We start from the raw sequence: 21,700 nt of genomic DNA, 5'->3' as shown, positions 1-21,700 counted from the left end.
TGGAGACATTGCTTAAAACCCCACAGTTAACCAGCTCCTTCCTGTGCTCTTCAAGGTTTCCCAAGTGGCCCCTTTCCTTCACTGCTGTTTGTCCACAGCTGCTCACTTCACGAACCTGTGAGGGGTGACCTGCGCTATTGTCTTGTGCCCTTGACAGTCTGCTTTCTGATGGACTGGTAGGCAACGGTACACTTACTATATTAGTGGTATGATTTAGTTCATTAATACCTTTTTTTATATGGATGCAATTCGAGTGCTTTATCCAGGAAATGATTTTTCTGCAAATGTAAAGGAAAACGTTAAAAAGCTAATACCAACTGCATTAAATAAAAAATATGCTTCCGGATCTATAATGAACTCCTCAAACTCAACACACACAAAACAGACAATCATATCAAAAACTGGGCAGAAGATATGAACAGAGACTTCTCCAATGAAGACATTCAAATGGCTATCAGACACATGAAAAAATGTTCATCATCACTAGCCATCAGGGAGATTCAAATTAAAACCACATTGAGGTATCACCTTACACCAGTTAGAATGGCCAAAATTAACAAGACAGGAAACAACATGTGTTGGAGGGGATGTGGAGAAGGGGGAACCCTCTTACAGTTGGTGGGAATGCAAGTTGGTGCAGCCTCTTTGGAGAACAGTGTGGAGATTCCTCAAGAAATTAAAAATAGAACTTCCTTATGACCCTGCAATTGCACTCCTGGGTATTTACCCCAAAGATACAGATGTCGTGAAAAGAAGGGCCATCTGTACCCCAATGTTTATTGCAGCAATGGCCACAGTCGCCAAACTGTGGAAAGAACCAAGATGCCCTTCAACGGACGAATGGATAAGGAAGATGTGGTCCATATACACTATGGAGTATTATACCTCCATCAGAAAGGATGAATACCCAACTTTTGTAGCAACATGGACGGGACTGGAGGAGATTATGCTGAGTGAAATAAGTCAAGCAGAGAGTCAATTATATGGTTTCACTTATTTGTGGAGCATAACAAATAGCATGGAGGACATGGGGAGTTAGAGAGGAGAAGGGAGTTGAGGGAAATTGGAAGGGGAGGTGAACCATGAGAGACTATAGACTCTAAAAAACAATCTGAGGGGTTTGAAGTGGCAGGGGGGTGGGATGTTGGGGTACCAGGTGGTGGGTATTATAGAGGGCACGGATTGCATGGAGCACTGGGTGTGGTGAAAAAATAATGAATACTGTTACGCTGAAAATAAATAAAAAATAAATTTAAAAAATTAAAAAAAAAATGCTTCCCTGTGACCAGCCATTCTACTTCCTGATATTTACACTGAAGATATACTCAACACTTGCACAAGGAGGCATGTGAAAAAGTTATTATAGTATTATCTGTTAAGGCAAAGTATTAGAAATAACATGATGCCCCTTGATCTACGAATAGGCAAGTAAGTGTTAGGACATGTATGCTGCAGAAAAATATGCAGTAAAAGAATAAAAACAATAAAATCAAACTGTATGTATATCTCTGGGTAGACCTCTAAGGGGAAAGAAAAAAAAAGCAAGTGGCATTGAAAGGAACACAGTGTGATACTATTTATGGTTTTTAAAAATTAAATATTTTCTGTAAGTAAATCCATAGGGAATAAAGTCTGGAATTTGAAATACTAAACTGCTTCCCCTCACCCTCCCTAGAGAGGAGTGTGAAATTGGGTGTGCTCACCAATGTTTTAATGTAATGTTTTAATGTTTTTTACAATGAGGATATATTACTTGTGAAATTTATTTTTTTGTTTTAATTCTAGTATAATTAGCATACAGTATACTTGTGTAGTTTAAATTAAATAATTAAAATGTACCACCATACATTTCTTTATCAGATTTCACTCTGAAAAATAATTTATTTCTTCTTCTTCAAGAATGATTTTAATATCTCTAAATTTATGCACACTTTCGAGTTACTGGAAATCCATTTGTGTGTGTTTCATGGTATCTAATCCTTACGTTAGTGGCAGTGTGCATTAACATTGCTATTCGTATTAGAGATACTTACTACCTTGTAACATCAGCCTTTGGGCAGTTCAGTAGGCTTTCCATGAGGCGGTAGGAAGACCAGCAGAACCAGTGGCATACACATCTAAGAATGACAACCAGCTTGCCTTTCATTTATGTAAAGCTCCAGGTTTGTTTGTTGGCTGAGTTAACCCCATTCTGTGCCTGATATTAATGACCTTGCACCTTCAGTTGGCTGATAAGGTCAAAGAGTGAAGTGGTGAACCAGGCTGAGTGATTCTCTTTATATGGCCTCATCTCTGACTGACTGAAAAGGTTGAGACCCCGTTCTGGTCAGGCTCTAAGAATAATTTGATCAGGATCTAGAAAAGACAAATGGCCACAGATCTGAGAGAGCAGGAACTAGAGCAGAGTCAGGCCACGTGAGCATAGGGACCAGAAGACCACTGTGAGGTTCCAGTAGTAACTTGACAGCATTGGCCATTGGCCTTTGTGGATTCTGTTTTAGAGCCCACCGTGAATCTAACTCAGCCCATTTCTATGTGATCTGCAAGTGTTCTTTTCCATTTTAGATCCTATTGTGTGTTCCCTCATTCTCTGTATATTTCTCAGTTCCGATTCCTGAGAAGGACAATCAGATTGGTATAACCTCTCACGTAGAATCTGGCCACAACATAGATCCCTGCCTAGCTTTTGTTATTTTTTAAAGATTTTATCTATTTATTTGAGGGAGAGAGATAGTGAGCGAGAGTGGGAAAGAAGGAACAGAGGGAGGAGCAGAACCAGCTGGAGAAGGAGGCTCCCCGCTGAGCAGGGAGCCCAATGAGGGGCTCTATCCCAGGACCCTGAGATCATGACCTGATCCAAAAGCAGACACTCAACCGACTGAGCCACCCAGGCACCCCGTGCAGCCTTTGGATTGGCTGCTCTGGACCGGGGCTTTATCATTAATGCTCTTGGCTACAAGTAACAGAAAATCTAGCAAAAATTGGTTCAACTGACAAGATGTGTGTTATCACTGACTAAACAAAGACTCCAGAATTCAGGCTGCTCCAAGATGAGTTTATTCAACAGCAGGACTCTGGGTCTTTGTGGTTCTTCTGGCTTTCCCCCATGGTAAAAAAGGTGGTAGGAGCAAGGAAATAGTTCAGTGTACCTAGCAGACTTCCTAGCACCTCTCATTACAGAGGTCATCAGGCATGCCCATGCCAAAACCAATCACTGGTGAAGGAAATAGAATTACTATGATTGGCTTAGACCAAAGCAAGATTCATTTCCTGGCCCAGCCTCCCTGAAGCATATGGCCCCTTGATACCTGAACAACACTGGAATTCCACTGGCCAGAAAAAGAGTCTGCCACAGATGTCTAGCTAGTTGGTTGGGTGGGCCTATGCAAATTAAACTCTCCTGGGGCTATCTTTTCAAGCAGGGGCCACAGAGAGAGCTTGCCTTAGAAAGGGCAGTGTGAGTGACAAGACACAATAATGGATGTGTCTGAGGCAGGCCAGCTTCCTTCTCTGTTCTCAGATAAGATGCCAACACATACACAGTGTTATTTCTAAATGGCAAGATAGTCAGTGCTATTTATTTTCTTCTGTATTCGTTTTTGTATTTTCTAACTTCTCTATATAATATTCGTTTTATAATTTTAAAATGTTATTTTTAAACAATACCCACCACACAGCTGTCTCTGTGCTTTAAAATACAAATGTGGGTTTTCAGAAAAAAAAAAGTTTTGTGGCTACCATGTCTTTTAAAGGAAGATGGAATTTGGACTAACCCTGATGACTCTGCCTTTGCCCATGTTTTCTGTGATTCAGCCTGCTTCCTGGATTCCATGGCAACCCTGGGACTTGCAGCCTATGGATATGGCATCCGATATGAATATGGAATCTTCAATCAGAAGATCCAAGATGGATGGCAGGTATGTGAAACGTCTTTCAAAAGTTTGTTATTAAAATACTTCTCCTTTGTAGTATGCTGGGTGATTTATAATTTACAGACATTTAATGTAGAGCTTTTCTAATATTTCTGGCATTTAATCGCCATCACTGAAAACCATCAGTCTAACCCCTTTGGGGTGTGAGGCATGTGAGTTCCCTAAGAGCTGAATGCCATTTTCATTCAGCTCCAGATCCAGAAGCAACTCACCTAGTCTGACTCCTGAGAATGCTCTGAAAATGCTTGCCACTGACCCCTGACTGTGAACCACCTGTTATCACAGTAATCAGACCAGACAAATAACTCTCATATGATTTTTATGTAACCAAATTGGATTCTTAGGTATTTGTTTCTTTTATTTTTGGTCATTCTTTGAGCTTACGGTCAGCCCTAGTGGGGAGAGTCTTCCCTGATGCTGAGTGTGATTTAGACTTTCTCTCTCCCTGTCTTTTTCCCCTACACACATCTCATTGACAAAAAGATACTGAATTCGATTTCCAAAAAGCCCACATTCTCTGGGCCCCTCCCACACTTCTGTGAGTCGGTCTGAGAGGGCAGAGTGCTCAGGACTGGATGGGGGCGGCCTAGGCTGGAACTACTCGCAGAGGAGAGGAAGGATGAAAATAAACTGAGTGTCAACATCATTCTCCTTCCCCTCCCTCAGTATTTTGACACCCTCTGAACCAGGGAAGAAGGAACTAAAAGGTTTGAGGTAATCAAAGAATGTACCAAGGAAAGAGTCTCAGAAGGAGAATACTGAGTACATACCAAAAGGCAAACATTTTGAAAGACAAACTTCCAAATTTTGTTAAGGACCAGTGGATCTTAGGTATCCCTAAATAAATTAGAAGGCAGCATTGCATAGAAAAAAACATGTAACCTCTAACTGAGATCTGTTTTCTAATTTGAGGCCTAACTGCAACTCATTACCCCATGCAGGGTGTTGCTTTAATTAGGCTACCTGACCTGTCTGACCCTCAGCTTTCCTGTCTGCACAATGGAGACACCAGCTTCACGAAACCATTATGAATATATGTAAAATGTCTGGCACACAGATAGTGACTCAGTAAAACATTAATTTTGCCTAAGAAAGGAGCATGATTTAATAAATAGTGGTATTATATAATATTGGTATAGTTATATATTTTATTAATTTTGATGAAATGGGAAGTTGCTTATGTTAGTTGAGAAGACAGGATTTGGAATCATATGGGTGATATGACCTACCCAAAAGAAGCCAAAAAGATAAAGTACTAGGAAAAAAATACTTCGAAGCTTCAACAGTCATTATCTCTGGGAGATAGGGTTACAGGCGACTTTTACTATCTTATATTTCCTCCTCCACATGACTCATATTCCATAAGAAATGTGTATGTTATAATCATAGAAGTTATGAAAACAAAGTAATGGGTTCCCTTTCTTAGTGAAGTAACCTAGAGTTTCAGTGTGAGAAACCCAGGTTAGTGGGCCTTTCCAGGATGACCAACATTCTGACACCATCTGACCAAGCCATACATGATTTCCATTTTCAGTCTTTGAGCGTGTCCTGTGCAGTATTCGTTATACCCCCCACTATTTAAGGATGTCCTTTCTTATCCCTTTACTGTTCTGTGAAAATTTTAAAAGAAACTCAGCAAGCCCATCTCAAAAAATTTCTGTTCAAGTGCGTTTTCCCCAGAATTTAATGCAAGTTCACTCTTTAAAAATCATACCAACATACCTTTGCTACTATTCAGTGGCCTTTAACCCAGGAAACTGTTCTTTTCTCTCCTATCAGACCCAGGTCGTAAAAAAGAGAAACTGCGTGACTTTTGCTTGTCTCCAAAGCTGACCTCACTGGCCACCATCACTACTCTCACTATGACTTGAAACTGAGTCAGAAAAACTCATTTTCTTTACCATATCCATTGTTCACTGAGATGGGATTTTAACATCATACCACTAAAAAAGAAACAATTTCCATTAAAAAAAAAGGTATTTTCCAGGAAAGCAGCATGCCTCTTGAGGGAAGGGCACACCCCCACACACATCAGATACATCATTGCTGAAGAAAATGGCACAAGCTGAGGACTTTTTTTTTCAAGTAGGGCCCACAGCCAACATGGGGCTTGAACTCCTGACCCAAAGGTCAAGAGTTGCCCACTCCACTGACTAAGCCAGCCATGCACCCCCAAGTTCATTAAAGGTTTATGAACTTCTAGTTTTTGAAGTCTCTCTTCAACAAAGATTTACAGAACTAAACTGTTCACTTTCCCCCTAAGGAAAATAATTTCATTGCAAAAATTCTTGACTTAACAAAATTCTTGAACTCTAATGGAGATCGTTGAAACTTTATCAGTAATAGTGTTCTATGAAAATAATTACGCACTGAAAGAAGGACAAAAAGACAATTGCGACAGCCTCGCATTAAAGTTTAACAGTCATATGTGTCTCAGAGTTGAATCAAAGAGTATCTACTAGAGCCCTTCTCTCTCTCGGAACCTGGCCAAGCCCGCTGTAACTAGTCACGCACAATTCACGTTCCCCAGCAAGCTTCTAGTTACCACTGTTCAATTTGTGGGCTTCTCCAGGAAACCATGGGTTTTCAGTTATTTGTACCATCAGAAAGCAATGTTTGTTTGCTCGTAAGTTCTTCATGTCCTATGTATTCCACAGTGGAGGGGAACAGCATTTCTTAGAATTCGGTCAGTAAGAGAGCTCCCTGAGCTGACCTCTGCTTCTGTGCTGGCTGGAGGACAGATGCCATTGAGTAATTCCTCTAGGGAGGTGCCAAGAGCTGGTGGTCCTCCCTCCCCTGACTGGCACCCTGCTCCCCACTCCGCGGACCCACATTGGCTTTGTCTCCGTTCTCTTTCATCTGGGATGTTCAGATCCAGCAGCCCACTTGGATGGAAATGAAAGCTCTTCTCCCATCTTACCCCGCCCTTCACATGGCCCCGCGTGTTAGTACATTCAGGAATCACTGGCTGCACGAAAATCTAAATTTACAGAGTGGTATGTTGATTCATCAGAAGAAAGCAAGGTAGAGAAGACGTTTTTCATCACCCTGCAGCTTCCGTGGATTTACTAAGGGTGGCGGGGTGTCTGTCCTCTGATCTGCTCAGACCAGCTTGTGGTAATGAACCAAGTTTTTCAGTTTACCTGATAAATAAGCTTTGTGAAATCGGGGGAGTTATTATCTGGTTCCTTGCCAAATCAGGAAGAGACTCAAAATAACAGCAAGCTAGGAGTTCTGTCTTCCCACAGAACTTGTTACCCCAGTCAGGTCGAAATCAGCCAGAGCAGCATTTAATGGCATTAAGAGTGATCTGCTGACAGGTGTCCTGTGGCTTTGTGTACCCACAAAAGGGCAAATGCAGCCTCTGACCGGCATAGGAGGGGGCCGGTAGTGGCAAGCCCAGAGGGCAGCAGAAAATGTGTTGTCAGCTCTCCTGTACACCTGGTTTTTGAGAGGAAACCTTTTTCTGCCTCCTTGTCCTGTTTCGTGCCGTATCTTCAGGTGTGTTTTTACAACAATCCTGAGTGCTGAAATGAAGTGTCTTCCTGTTACAGGAAGCAGTGTTCACACCGACCAGCGTTTGAAAACCCCGCACCCGCCCTTGCCTAAGAGCAGTAGAAAGTTCTTTTGTGTCAGGATTTTTTGATCCTCTGTGGATATTCTCATTTATTTGTGTGGAGTTTCTAGTTATTAACACAAGCTAGTGGACTCTGACTTCACCAAAGCTTAACAGCCAGCTGATGAAATTCCACCATTTCCGTGTTAAGTTTTTGTTTTATTTTTTGCTGTTCTCTTTCTGGTTAGATTAGCAGAAGTTTAAATTTTGAGTTGCAGTTACTGACTTTATCACCGTATGTACCTCGCCCTGGGGACTTGTTAAAAATGCAGAATTTCAGACTGCTCCCCAGACTGCCTGATAATCTGCATTTTAACAAGATTGGATCAGCTGATCAGCTCAAACCTCACTGAAACCTTCGCTAGGCTTCGCCCTGCCTGTGAGTCAGCCTCTTGCCTCCCGCATCTCTCATCTCTCACTCCCAGATCTACTGTTTACAGATGTTGTTTCTATGAGTCCCCTTTTCATTCACCACTCTCCTGGAACTTAATGTTAATGGGTAGCTCCCTGGCTTTCTGGACAAAAAGTCATGATCAGTGTTGAAATAAATGCATGTGTATTTCCTTGTCTGTCTGTGGACTGCAGTGTTTTCTCTGATATCTCAAAACACAGTAGCTGTGTTTGTCTCCACTCTATGCCCACAGCAGGCATTGCATTCGTATGTAGGTGGTGGTCATAAAACCACCTAAGAATTCATAAACAAAATTTTCTTAAACTAAAGCTATCTTTTCTAAAAGGGGAAAGTGAGAAATCAGATAAGTAAAATAACAAGATTTGGGGTAATCTCTTTCACAAGAGTACTTTGTCCCAAAAGCTCTCACCTCTCCTTTCTTGTCCAAACACAATTGCATTTTTTAACATATATGTAATATTTTAAAGCTTTCACTGATAATGTCTTTACTTTAAAAGTACATTCCCCTCTCCATTGTGTTTTTTTGTTGGTTTTGTTTTGGCATGTTTGTTTATTGCAAACCAAAATTCATTGGAGGTACAGAATAACCGAAATACAAATTATGATTTTAAAATTTTTATGAGAAATATGTGGTTATAAATTAACATAAACATATGGGAAAATGTTGAAATTGTCAATAAAATAAATTCCTTACATATTAGTATATATTATTTTCAAAATGAACCATAATTAGTAGTTCATTATCAGATCAAAATTACTAAAGGGATTAAATTAAACAAAGACTATAAAATGTAATAGTGTCTTGTATCTATACAGTTCAGCCAGGGTCCTGGGATTGAGCCCCACATCAGGCTCCCTGGTCAGTGGGGAGAGCCTGCTTTTTCCTCTCCTGCTCCCCTTGCTTGTGCTCTCAGTCTCTCTCTCTCTTTTTGTCTCTCTCTGTCAAAAAATGAATAAAATTTTAAGAGAGAGAGAGCTTTCTATGAGTGGTATTTCTTAACTGGTCTGTGCATTCTAGGCAAAACAATCTTGACAGAAACCATCATGTAGAAACCTTCAGGTCCAGGTATCCAGCTATAAATGTTCCTAGATGGCCTCTCTCAGTCCCCCGAGCTGGACAGTTGTATTCACAGATGTTAAGACACAGGCCGAGAACCCACACGCCTAACGTCAAAACTCAGCAGTGCCATTTACTATCTGTGTGACTTTGAGCAAGTTCCAATTTCCACTTCTTTAAAAAGGGAAAAATCACAGTTGCATCCTACAGGTTTATGCCATGAGAATGAAATGCAGTGCTATGTATTGACAGGTGTGATTGTTGTTGATTTAGGTTGCAATACCCTAACATAGGTGAACTGCATTCTACAGAATCAATGACCTCTTTTACCAAAACAGTATTTTTGCATTGAGTTAGTCAAAGATATTTTGATTTGATTTGATTTGACTTTTGACTTGAGATACTGGAAGGTCCATATCTCCCGAAAAATAAATTCTCAGCTGTGTCCTTTTTGTAGGTGGAAGAGGCAGATGATTGGCTCAGACATGGAAACCCCTGGGAGAAGGCCCGACCCGAGTTCATGCTGCCTGTGCACTTCTATGGAAAAGTAGAGCACACCACCACTGGGACCAAATGGGTCGACACCCAGGTATTGGAAGTGTTCTCATGCTGAGCATTTTGTACAGTAGAGCACGGGGAATCCACGGCACTGAGGATGATATGCATATGATACTGAGGGTAGTATATTATGTAGTGAAGGACAGAGCTACAGGACGTAGCTCTGTTCCTTCTAGTGAACCCACTCTTGCAAAACAAGGGAGCTGAGACCAAGAGACAAGTGACTTCCCCAAGGTCAAGTGACTTATCAGGGTCATTCTGCAAACAGCTTTATCAGAGATTAATCAATTCTGTAATCCTAGTAGGCTTAGCTCTCTGGTTTTATATAAAGTTTTTGATACCAAGATTAAATAAATGTAAATGTTCTTCCTTACCTTGCTGCCATAGATACCTTTACTTGGGAGTTCTCAGGGGTAAATATTTTAAAACCCAAGTATTTATTGAAAGGATTGAGAAAAATTTTATTTGTTGCAAAGTCAAGAAAAATAGTACAAAATGTTGCAAAATGTTTTGTTCTGTGCAGAATCACTTCTAGAGAAATCATGCTGGTGTCAGTCCAAATGGGCTTACTTCATGGCTGGGTATTTATCTTGCCACCAGATATGAGCGTTACCTTGTTGCTGACCAGTTCACTTCTCAGCACCTCAGTGATGCTGTGTGCTCTGCTGTCTTCTTATTTTGCTGATAAATAACCCCTATTCATTACTAGACTGCCTTGTCCAATCTTTTGGAGGCTCCAGTTGAGATATTTGCTTAATGAATATGATCTCGGGCCGGGAGGGATATGTCACCAGCCATTCTTTAAAAGCTTAAAGTAAACGGTAAAGAGCAAGTTAATATTTTTAGCTGGCAAAGCTGTGAGTGAAATTCAGTACTGCAGTGCTAAATTCATTTGGTTTGTGGATTATGCCCCATGAATAGATCCTTTATTTTATTTTAGAAGAACCAAGACCCATTTTATAGTTAACTTTTTAAACTGATAATTTATTCCGCTAATCCGTGTAGAGTGGAAAAATAATACTATTTAAAAATGATTTTTCTATCTGAGGATGAATTTATTCAACATAGGAAATAGCAGAAGCTAAAATAGGTCATTTTGGTATAATAGTAAAAGGCATAAACAAAGACTATAATTTCAAGGTAAGTTTCTCTTTCTCTTTCTCTAAATTTGGTTAAACAAAGAAACACAATTTGAGTTGAAGTTTGTTACAAAGACAGTCAAGAGAGCTGCAAACAAATCAATTGTTAATATGCCTGAAGAATTCACATGTGTATTTGGCATTAAACTAGTATTTGGTATAGGTTTTGGTGTCTAAAACTTCCAGTGACTTTTGAGCTTTTTAACTGTATGCAGTTTACACAACCAGTCCTGAAAATACTCTGTTTACACAAGGTCCCACTGTTGAGCTACCTCGTATTTACAGAGCACCTCTACACATTTTCATAATACATCCAGAAATTCAGTTAGAGACAGTATATTTTTCTGTGCCCACAAAGGCAATGTTACGGGGCAGATGGAATATAAGGTGAGCTGCCCCAAGGCGGGCAACATTTTATGGATTTCTGGAAGCCATCGTGCAAGTCAGCCCCAGGTCTGTAGCTGGTGAGGTCAGAAGGCATGAGGGCCGGCACGGTGTGCACACGCTGGGGGCAGATTCCAATAAACCAAGCAATCCGTTTCATTCGTGTGTCTGCTTAGGTCCTCTGGGAACCAGATACCAGAGAGAATTAGAAGTGTAGGTGTGATATCGGGGCAAGGCCTGTGAATGACAGAGGGGAGGGGGAGGGGAGGAGGCGTGGCACCTATGAAGAGAAAAGGGGAAAGAAGGAGGTGTCAGGAGGAGCCTCCGCAGGCCCTGGAACCCAGAGCGAGCAGCCCCGCTGATGGGGCCTGAGATTGAAGACTGCTCATGAGAAAAGTCCTAGCTCTCAAGATCCCACCACACCGGGAGCCTTCCCAAGAAAGCGCAGACTCACCTCAGCGGGACTCCCACGTGGCAAGTTCTGCCAGACGTTCTCTAAAGGGACATCCGAGCTCTGTGTCTCCCCAGCTTCCTCAGTTACACTTCAAGGATCAGAAGGACAAATCATGTTCAACACCCAGACTCACTCCCACTCTGCAAACACCTTTTCTTGATGGATCACAATGTGCTTTAAAAATCTCCAGAGACCTTTATTTCCCAGTCAGAGGTATTTAAAGAAGGGTGGTTACTTCGTGGTCATGGTACTCAAGGAAGCATGACTGAATTTATGGGATTGACTGACCCAGCTATAATCTTCCCTCGCTCATAATTCAGCAAACCACATTAAAGAGATGAGTGTAGGTTTCAACCCTGCCACTGACTGTGACTGTGGGTAAGTCACTTCTCTCTCCGCCTCATTCCTCTCATGTCTAAAATGAGTGGTTTGCACGAATTGATCTCTGGCACCCTCCAGTACAAGCTGTCTGTCATTCCCCTTCCTTTGTGCTTGACGGATGAGGCAGGGAATACGAGTGAGTCTTTTCCCACATAAATTTTAAATTCACAGGCAACACAGTTATCTTCCTGTTCTTCTCTGTCTCCATGACTGTCACAAAGACTGAGCTAGAGTTTCTGAAGCTCACCTCTTAAACCCATCTCAGCTAATTATCAGCTGATTTGTCAGACCACTAAAATAACTCTTCTTCATGCAGCTTTGAAAAATCTCCCATAGCACTTCCAACATCCTCTATAATCTATCTTCATATATTTTCATTCCATTCATTTTCACCGTATTTGAAATCAGATCACTGCATTACCTACACTAAACTTACCCTGATTACTATTTTGTAATGGCAACAGATTTACATTTGTCACTTGGCACGTCATATTTTATTATTCTCAGAACAGTGGCTTAAATGAAACATGAAAGAGTGGCTTCCAGATCAGGACAAGGGACAGGCTCCACATGGCCCATCAGAACCTCCCCACCCCCAGACCTAGGACCTTCCATCATGATTTAGGCGTCCCGCAGTCTGAGTCTGGGATGGAGTCACGAACAGAATCCCTTGCTGTGTCCAAGCCCACTGTTCAGCCTGCGTCACCACACATGGGAAACTGAGCAGCTGCTTCGGTTTAACCCCACAGGTGGTCCTGGCTCTGCCATATGACACCCCAGTGCCTGGGTATATGAATAACACCGTCAACACCATGCGACTCTGGTCCGCTCGGGCGCCCAATGACTTTAACCTCAGAGACTGTGAGTACAGCCTGGGCTGGAGGTGTGTGTGTGTCTAATCTTTTTGCTCTCAGAGGCAACCAGATCAGTACCAGCTCTGAAAGAGGACACACAACAAGGATCTTGGGGACCGGGACATAAATGGTCTCTGTGTCAGTGTGTGTGTGTGTATGTGTGTGTGTGTGTAATCTTTCTGATCGCTAGTTAATATCAAATTGAGCTTGAGAGATAAGCCTTGAGTTTCTGATCAGAACTTTCCAGTGAGCAGACATTTTACGGAGTGTGCATAGAGCACATTTTAAAAGCAGTCCTTCTGTCTGGCCCTCCCAGACTCTCATGAGGATCACAGCCTGGACGGTTGTGGAAATCCTTTTGGATTTTCAGGAGTTGTAGGAATCCCCACATTCACCTGGCAAGCAGCAAGCATCAGGGGAGGTCAAGGGGCTTTGATAACCGTGGCTGGCTTGTCTACTTATTCATTTTTCTAACCTTCCCCTCAGTTAACGTTGGAGACTACATTCAGGCTGTGCTGGACCGAAATCTGGCCGAGAACATCTCCCGGGTCCTCTATCCCAATGATAATGTGAGTGGTGATGCTTGCTCTCGCAGCAGAAACAGAAGCAGCCTATTTCAGAGGCACTTTTCCGTAGCCCATAAAGCACATCTTCGGAACTGATTTTTTTGGTCTTCAGTGTACAATAATCTCCATATCTCTTCCTGAATTGTCTAGATTTCTCCTTCCCCCAAGTAAGGGAAACATATTGTAAAAGACATGAAGTCAGAATTGGTATTTTGCCTTTCACCGGTGACCTCACAAATTTCAAAACAAAACCGAGATGTAAAAGATGAAGTGGAGCACTGATGAGTTACTGTTTCCAAACAGAAGTTTCTTCCACAGAGTCAGAAGCCCCTGGAGGTTTCCTGCCTGGCCTCTTCCTTTTGCTGACAGGCTCTTCCCAGCCTTCTATGTTCAGGCGAGTTGGGGTCTGGACCTCAAAGCAGACCCAGGAGCAAACACTTACTCATGCCACTTACTCATCTCTTGAAATTTTTTCTCATGAGTGATTATTCCTAATTTTACACTAAAAATAGCTTAGCTAAAATTAAAAAAAATAATAATAACTTGGAACTGTATCACAGATGAATGCCAGGGATTCTAAGTTGGTTTAAATATACTTAGCTCTATCTTATATGTGGGTAAAATTATCTTCTTGATGCTGTAATGATTGTCCTTTTAATAATAAGTCTCAAACACAACCAGATTAGTAATCTGCTCTGCAAAGATGGCACCAAGCAAGGATTGGGAGATGAGGACATAAATGGTCCTTAAGACTGGGTGTCCACTTAGCTGTAAACCATTGTCTCAATAGCGGATGAAGTTTGTAGCAGCATTTTCAGAAACTTAATGCTCTATGTTATTTTGCCCTTTGAGAGGGACAGGGTGACTTCAGTATAGGTCAGAAAAGTCTCTGACCCAAAAGCAAAAAGTCTTTTTGTTTCGTGGTCAGTTAAAGTAAGAATCCTTCCAAGCACTCCCTAGCCTAACCCAGCCTGCAACATTATTTAACTGGAAGGGGCTTGAAATTCATCCTCCTGCCCTCAGTAAGGACTAAACCTAACTTTTCGTGGAAATAACTATCTACAGCAATTCACGGGGAACACAAGGTTAGCATGGGGTGCAAAGTTAACTGAATTCTTTGAGTAAAAGGTAGCTGTCAGGGTCATGCCTGTTTTTAAGTACAAGTTGATAAATCCGTTTTGTACCGTAATTACAAAAACAAACTCGTTCACTCTCCCCAACTTGGCCATAGCCCTCCTCCAGGCATGAGTCCCTCTTCCAGGAATTTTGCGACTGTTAGCCCTCTGCAGCTAGTTATTTTTGCCTTGCTTAAAGCTCCTTAAAGTCTTCTGATCACCTATAAGAAAAGTGCAGAATCTTAGATGTTCTCCCCAAGTTCCTCAAAGATGTGGTCATGTGTTCTCAGACGCACCCTCCATGATCTCGCCTGAGGTCCCCACCGTGCAGGACTGTTTGCTATAACCTTTTCTCACCTCCGAGAGAAGCCTCTTGCAGCTTCCTTCCTGGCAGAAGTGACAATCACTGCCTGGGTTCTGAAATTTGGTTGGGAGAAGAAGGCTCAGAGTCTCAACAATTTGACGCATAAACTTCCCTATAAATCCCTTCCCCCCATTTTCAGTACAGAGTGGTACCCCTGCTTTCGACTTCCTGTCTCCCTCCAGCCCAGAGACCCCTGTGTTACCATCTCCAGAGAATACACATCAGGCTTCTGCCTCCATTGGGGGAAGAGATTGCTCAGCTGGGGGGGATCTGGGGGTGAAGTCTGAGGCCAACTCCTGCTTACTTAGGCTCACAACTAACCTTTCACCACATCTTTTCCCCTACTTCCAAAGGCACCAGTGCCGCTAAGTCCTGATCCTTTAGGGCTTTGAAGCATAAATTTAGTTGCTCTTTGGGCCTTCTTTTCTAGCAGGTCAGGATCCGGTTTTTCTGGGTCTTCTGGCCCAATTACCGCTCATGCATCTATTTTTCAGCTTCAGAAAGGTTGTTGCTGTTGTCTTGTCTCCATTCCCTTTATCCTGTATCTGTGCACCTTCTTTAAAGCTCTTTAGAATTCAGGAAAGAGCAAGGTCTGATGATGCTTGGCCTTCAACCTGTCCTCTTCCGCCAGATGTTCTATGAGCTTTCGTCTTGAAGTTCTCTGGGCAGGAGATCCCTGGCATATTTTGGCCACGCCGCAGTGAACCACTCTCACTCTGTCTCTCTGGCTTGAAGTTTTTCGAAGGAAAGGAGCTGAGGTTGAAGCAGGAGTACTTTGTGGTGGCCGCGACCTTGCAAGATGTCATCCGACGTTTCAAAGCCTCCAAGTTTGGCTCCACGGACAGCACCAAAACCGCGTTCGATGCCTTTCCAGACCAGGCAAGTATTCAGTCTGCAAACACGGACAGAGACAGTGAGGGAGCAGGACTTCCTATCAGTCGTACTCTTTCTCAGGGCTAAAAAAAATGTTGAGTAGGTGCCGTATGCTTAAAGCGCCTCACCCAGAGTGGGCATTCTGTTTGGTGCTTTGTGCAGGTGCGCATGAGGGTAAGAAAGACCTTATCCCAGGCCATCCGTCCCCTGCTCGCTGATGCCTTTTCCTCATACAGGTTGCCATCCAGCTGAATGACACGCACCCTTCACTCGCCATCCCTGAGCTGATGAGGATTTTTGTGGATATTGAAAAACTGCCCTGGTCCAAGGTCTGGATAGTTTGGCTTCCTTTTCCTTTAATTAAATAGTATATCTATGGTTCAGAGATTTTCCCAAAAGCTCCCTTTACAGTTTTTCAAAATAAGTTACTGTTGCTAACTTTGCTTAACTTGAGCAAAGTTAAAGCCCAGTGCTAACATTTCTCTGTCCTTACTGCTTTACGGGGAGGAAGACTAAGAAAGTAAATACATTGCTAATGGTACCCAGCTCAGATGGATGGGGTCTAAAAGGATTTTTTGTGTGAGTCTTAAAGGATTCTAAATTAAATTCTCTAACCTCAGAACACAGCTAATTGTAAGTGTCCCCACCAGCTTGCAAATCAAAATTTTAAACATACTCCATACTTTCCCAGAACATTCCTTGTTTGTGTTGCTCAGATTTCTGGGTTGTTTTTTTTTTTTTTTTTTTAAGATTTTATTTATTCATTTGACAGAGAGAGAGATCACAAGTAGGCAGAGAGAGAGGGGGAAGCAGGCTCCCTGCTGAGCAGAGAGCCTGATGCAGGGCTTGATCCCAGGACCCTGAGACCATGACCTGAGCCAAAGGCAGAGGCTTAACCCACTGAGCCCAGGCGCCCCACTCAGATTTTGCTTTTAATAAATGGCAGGTTAGGACCGTAGAGAAGACTTATCAGTATGTTGTCTTCAGTTTTATCCAACAGTTTTACACATGGCTGCTTCCCCCACCCCCCCAAAAGAGAAAACCATATTCCCAGTTTCTGGATGATTCGGCCCCTGGTTGAATTGAGTGTGTTCGACTAGGTGGATGAGCTGTGCTGTTGCAGACTGGCAGCAGCTGAGGAAGTGTGTGGTCCTGTGTGATGGGGTGAGCACCTGCTGGGCAGGCTTCTTGCACAGGGAAGCAGCTAACTCCTCTCCCTTCCCTCAGGCCTGGGAGATCACCAAGAAGACCTTTGCATACACCAACCACACGGTGCTCCCAGAAGCCCTGGAGCGCTGGCCTGTAGAGCTGGTGGAAAAGTTGCTTCCTCGACATTTGCAGATCATTTACGAGATAAATCAGAAGCATTTAGATGTAAGTCATTTTGAGAAATCCGTACCCCTTTTGAGAATGAAGTCTTGAGATGTTAAGGGCAGCTACCATGTTTCCTCTTACCAAACTGGAGGCCCAAACATCTTTCAGACATAGATACATTAAAAGTATTCAAGACTTGGTGGACCACTGTTAAAGACACCTTTAGGAAAACAATAAAATTAGAGGATGCATCTCCCCAGGGTGAACCCCCGCCCTCTCTTTGGAAGTGAAATTTCATATTTGCTTCATCAAAGATTTTGCTGGGGAAGTGAATGACGTTATCTCAACACTGCTTTAAACCTGAGTGGCCAGCAAGGCCTTTCTCTTCCCTTGGCCAGAGAATTGCGGCCTTGTTTCCTAAAGATGTCGACCGTCTGAGAAGGATGTCTCTGATAGAAGAGGAAGGAGGCAAAAGGATCAACATGGCCCATCTCTGCATTGTGGGCTCTCATGCTGTGAATGGCGTAGCTAAAATCCACTCAGACATTGTGAAGACCCAAGTGTGAGTCTCCATTCCTGAGGTGGTGGGTCGAACGTTGCTCCATGAATGTACTGATGCTAGTAAAGGCAGGGTTGCATTTGGGGAAGAAAGGCCCCAAATGCGCAGAATTATTTTCTCCTATACAAAGTAACCTCTTTAAAAAAAAAAAAAATGCCTTCCTCTCTGAACCATCCTAATTCTAGATGCAGGAGCAAAGGCGGAAAAAAAACCTATTCTGCAGAAAAGTCTGGTATATATGTCAGTGCCAGGAAATCGTATAGAGGTGACTTATTTGGAATTTTTCTTATAATGCTGAATTGCAAATGAATCTGTTTAGAATGACAGCACTAGTTGCTGCCAGCCTCTCCCTCCACCTTTAATCTCTCTAAGCCTACACTTGGCTTCTTGAATGTAACAGGAGCCTGCTCTTTCAGACAAATTCAGTGACCTCTCTCTTCCAACTCCAGATTCAAGGACTTCAGTGAGTTAGAACCAGACAAATTTCAGAATAAAACCAATGGGATCACTCCGAGGCGCTGGCTCTTACTCTGCAACCCAGGGCTCGCAGAGTTAATAGCAGAGGTAAGGAGGAAGGCAGGGGAGGCCTGACTGCAGGGTGAGAGATGGTCGAGGGCCCTTTTGACTTGTGAGTCTGGTCTGCAACAGACAGCGGGGCCAGCCCTCAGCAGGTGCAGGGTGCTGTCCCATAGGGCTCCCTGTTTGATCCAATTCTCTGCTGTAGGCCTGTCGAAAGTCTTTTTATTTTTTTTTTAAAGATTTGATATATTATTTATGTCACAGAAAGACACACAGCGAGAGAGGGAGCACAAGCAGGGGGAGTAGGAGAGGAAGAAGCAGGCTTCACACAGAGCCTGATGTGGGGCTCGATTCCAGGAACCTGGGATCATGACCTGAGCCAAAGGCAGACGCTTAACAACTGAGCCACCCAGGTGCCCCGAAATTCTTAATTTTTAACCAGGGGGTTCACAAATTACGTGGCTGGCTAACAGTACTCCTGTGACACAACAGATGGAAGACGGTGACCCTATTTAGTAAGCGAAGGTCATAATAACGGCTGGTGGAACCTGGGTTCTGCGTTACCCCTTTTAGGTAGGGCTCCTGTTTCTAACGCTCGCTGCCACTGAAACTGCATTTCGGAGACTAGCGAAGGGTTCTTCCCACACCAGGTGTGGTAGGTCCGCCGCCCTGTTGTAGGCACCCGCCACAGACGGACACAGACTGCTCGTGTGGGCAGGTGCCGTCCCTGACTCAGATCCCCTCTTCTCTAAACTGAAAGAAAATCGGGGAAGACTACGTGAAAGACTTGAGCCAGCTGACGAAGCTGCGAGGCTTCCTGGGTGATGACGTCTTCCTCCGAGAAATCGCCAACGTGAAGCAGGTGAGGCTTCCTGGCGCGGATTCCTCGGGCGGCACGAGCCGGGGGCTGCGCGAGCCCCCCCACCCCCGACCGGCTGATGCGTCCCGGTGCAAACAGGCTCCCGCGTGGCGCCCTTGTCTCCACAGGAGAACAAGCTGAAGTTTTCCCAGTTCCTGGAGAAGGAGTACAAAGTGAAGATCAACCCCTCGTCCATGTTCGACGTGCACGTGAAGCGGATCCACGAGTACAAGCGGCAGCTCCTGAACTGCCTGCATGTGGTCACCATGTACAACCGTGAGTCGGCGCGCGGCCGCAGCGCCCCCTGCAGGCGGGAGCCTCCCCGCCCCCGCCCGCGCCTGCCTCCCGCCCACCCACTCCTAAATCTTTTCCAGGCATTAAGAAAGACCCCAGGAACTTATTCGTACCCAGGACAGTCATAATCGGCGGCAAAGTAAGTTGATTCTCTTCACTGGGGCTGCGGGGGCTCTGATCTCATGCCGTTTGTCCACTTCGTCGCGGCTGCCTCCCGACCGTGTGTTTGACGTCCTTCCCCAAGGCTGCCCCAGGATATCACATGGCCAAAATGATCATAAAGCTCATCACCTCCGTGGCAGATGTGGTGAACAATGACCCTGTGGTTGGAAGCAAGCTGAAAGTCATCTTCTTGGAGAACTACAAAGTGTCTCTTGCTGAAAAAGGTAGGATGCCCTTCCCAAATCATGTAGGGGCAGGGCAAATTCTCAGGAAATACATGGTAGGGAAAAATGATGTAGCTGGGTTCAGGGGGTCAGTAGCTTAAGATAGAAAGCATCACTCTTGGGCACCATAAGGGCCTAGGCTAAGAGTCTTTAAGTTGATGTGACTGACAATGAGATTGTGGTCTCCGAAGTCAGTATCACCCATTACCTTTGCAAGTGCATTTTTCTGTCAGCTAGCTAGCCAGAACTGGGTGCTGGAGGAGGGGGCCCCGATGTCTGGGCAAAGTACAGATGGTGCTCTATAAGGGAAAGGAAAGGGCTTCCATTCCCAGCTCCAGTTTTGCAACAGAACGCCAATTCCCCAGCCCCCGATATTCCTCTGGTCACTTCATGGAAGGAAGAAGGGCTGTCATTTGTTCACGTGGCAAGAGGGAATGAGGACAGATGTCAGGCTGCCAAGCATGAGGCTTAGATGTGCTCAGATGGGCACTGAGCACGCATGGAGTTCCCACGTGGGGAGAGTTAGACTGGCAGAAAGCCAACATCCCTTTCTCTACTGCTCTCTTTGCTTATTTGCATCATGTGCTTACAAAGCACGGTCCACAGGCAACTGTGCATTCACCCAAGTCCCAAATTGAAAACAGGCCTTTCTCTTTTTGAGGTATTTTTGGGTCCTCTGATGTTACTGTTTAAGACTGTATGCAGAAAGAGAAAAGAGCCAGGTTCCTACTGATGTCAATGAAAATATATCTAATCTACAAATAAGGCTTCAAAGTAAAACAGAATTGGTTCCGACTTTTGAAGTCAAAGAGGGGGAAGGGGGCCTTCTGGCAGCACTAATTTGTGTGTAAATTAGGCTGAAAGGTCAGAGGCTTTGTGTCTCGCCCCAGGCACACCTCAGATGCACCCAGCACATTTCCCAGCCTTGGAATAGGGAGGGAAAGAGGAGGCCATAGAACTCTCCCACACACCTGGGCAGCCTCCTCACAGCTGAGTTTTATTAAGCCCTGCAAGTGAACGTGAAAGGAGCTTGGCCCCAGGTGCATCGGGTCCTTGCTATTTCTTATTGGTGGGTGTAGTTGATTACATTAGTTTCAGGTGTACAATATAGTATTTCAGACAATCCAATTCGCTCAGATCGTAACAGAAGGGTCAGGAGAGACTGAATTTTAAAGATCAAGAAAGAGATGTTTCAATATATTTTATAAAGTTATCAAGCAGAAGAAAAAAAAAAACCCATAACCAAAACCGGAAGGGAGGGAAGAAGAGAAACGAAGTGTCAGCTTTTATAGGGGAGAGTAATAGGTGCTCTCTAGAGTTTACAGACCAAGACAGAATAGTAGAAGCACAGGATTATTTAGCACTGCAGCCATCACCGCCCAGGTAGCACATCAAAAAATGATCAAAAGCAGTTGCCTCAGTCAAGGGAAAGAGTAAGATCCATCCTTCCATGCCATATGAATGTTTATCTTGATGAACATGGACTATTTTAATGATCACAACAGGCCAGCTGGATAAATACTCAGATCCAATGCAAGCAGATCTAGAGAAACAGGATCACTAACTTTATTATACCTTCCTTGCAGTCATCCCAGCCACAGACCTGTCGGAGCAGATTTCCACTGCAGGCACTGAAGCCTCAGGGACAGGCAATATGAAATTCATGCTGAACGGGGCCCTGACCATCGGGACCATGGATGGGGCCAACGTGGAAATGGCAGAGGAAGCTGGGGAAGAGAACCTGTTCATCTTTGGCATGAGAGTAGATGATGTGGCCGCTTTGGACAAGAAAGGGTAAGGAAGCAGCTCCTTCTTATTGGGCAAGTGCCCCCCACCCCTAGGAGGGTGCCTGCCTATCCAGGTATCCCTTTGAGGTGGAGTCACGGGAAACACGGCCATAGAACTCTCCCACACACCTGGGCAGCCTCCTCACAGCTGAGTTTTATTAAGCCCTGCAAGTGAACGTGAAAGGAGCTTGGCCCCAGGTGCATCGGGTCCTTGCTATTTCTTATTGGTGGGTGTAGTTGATTACATTAGTTTCAGGTGTACAATATAGTATTTCAG

General features: G+C 43.9%; 1 protein-coding gene across 1 annotated transcript in view; it reads left to right on the top strand.

Moving 5' to 3' along the window:
• PYGL (glycogen phosphorylase L) overlaps positions 1-21,700 on the top strand; it is a 40,761-nt gene that overhangs the window by 8,093 nt on the left and 10,968 nt on the right. The window contains exons 4-17 of the mRNA XM_059373175.1: positions 3,814-3,917; positions 9,475-9,606; positions 12,683-12,794; positions 13,274-13,356; positions 15,568-15,711; positions 15,942-16,034; positions 16,933-17,079; positions 17,418-17,581; positions 18,028-18,142; positions 18,858-18,959; positions 19,085-19,232; positions 19,331-19,389; positions 19,495-19,636; positions 21,223-21,430. Of these exons, the coding sequence (XP_059229158.1) occupies positions 3,814-3,917; positions 9,475-9,606; positions 12,683-12,794; positions 13,274-13,356; positions 15,568-15,711; positions 15,942-16,034; positions 16,933-17,079; positions 17,418-17,581; positions 18,028-18,142; positions 18,858-18,959; positions 19,085-19,232; positions 19,331-19,389; positions 19,495-19,636; positions 21,223-21,430 (1,753 nt within the window). The remainder of the gene's footprint in view (positions 1-3,813; positions 3,918-9,474; positions 9,607-12,682; positions 12,795-13,273; positions 13,357-15,567; positions 15,712-15,941; positions 16,035-16,932; positions 17,080-17,417; positions 17,582-18,027; positions 18,143-18,857; positions 18,960-19,084; positions 19,233-19,330; positions 19,390-19,494; positions 19,637-21,222; positions 21,431-21,700) is intronic.

Source organism: Mustela nigripes, chromosome 13, assembly GCF_022355385.1.
Source record: "Mustela nigripes isolate SB6536 chromosome 13, MUSNIG.SB6536, whole genome shotgun sequence".
NCBI lineage: Eukaryota > Metazoa > Chordata > Mammalia > Carnivora > Mustelidae > Mustela > Mustela nigripes.
Note: the sequence above shows the minus strand (reverse complement) of the source record. Positions and strands in the feature narration are given on the sequence as shown.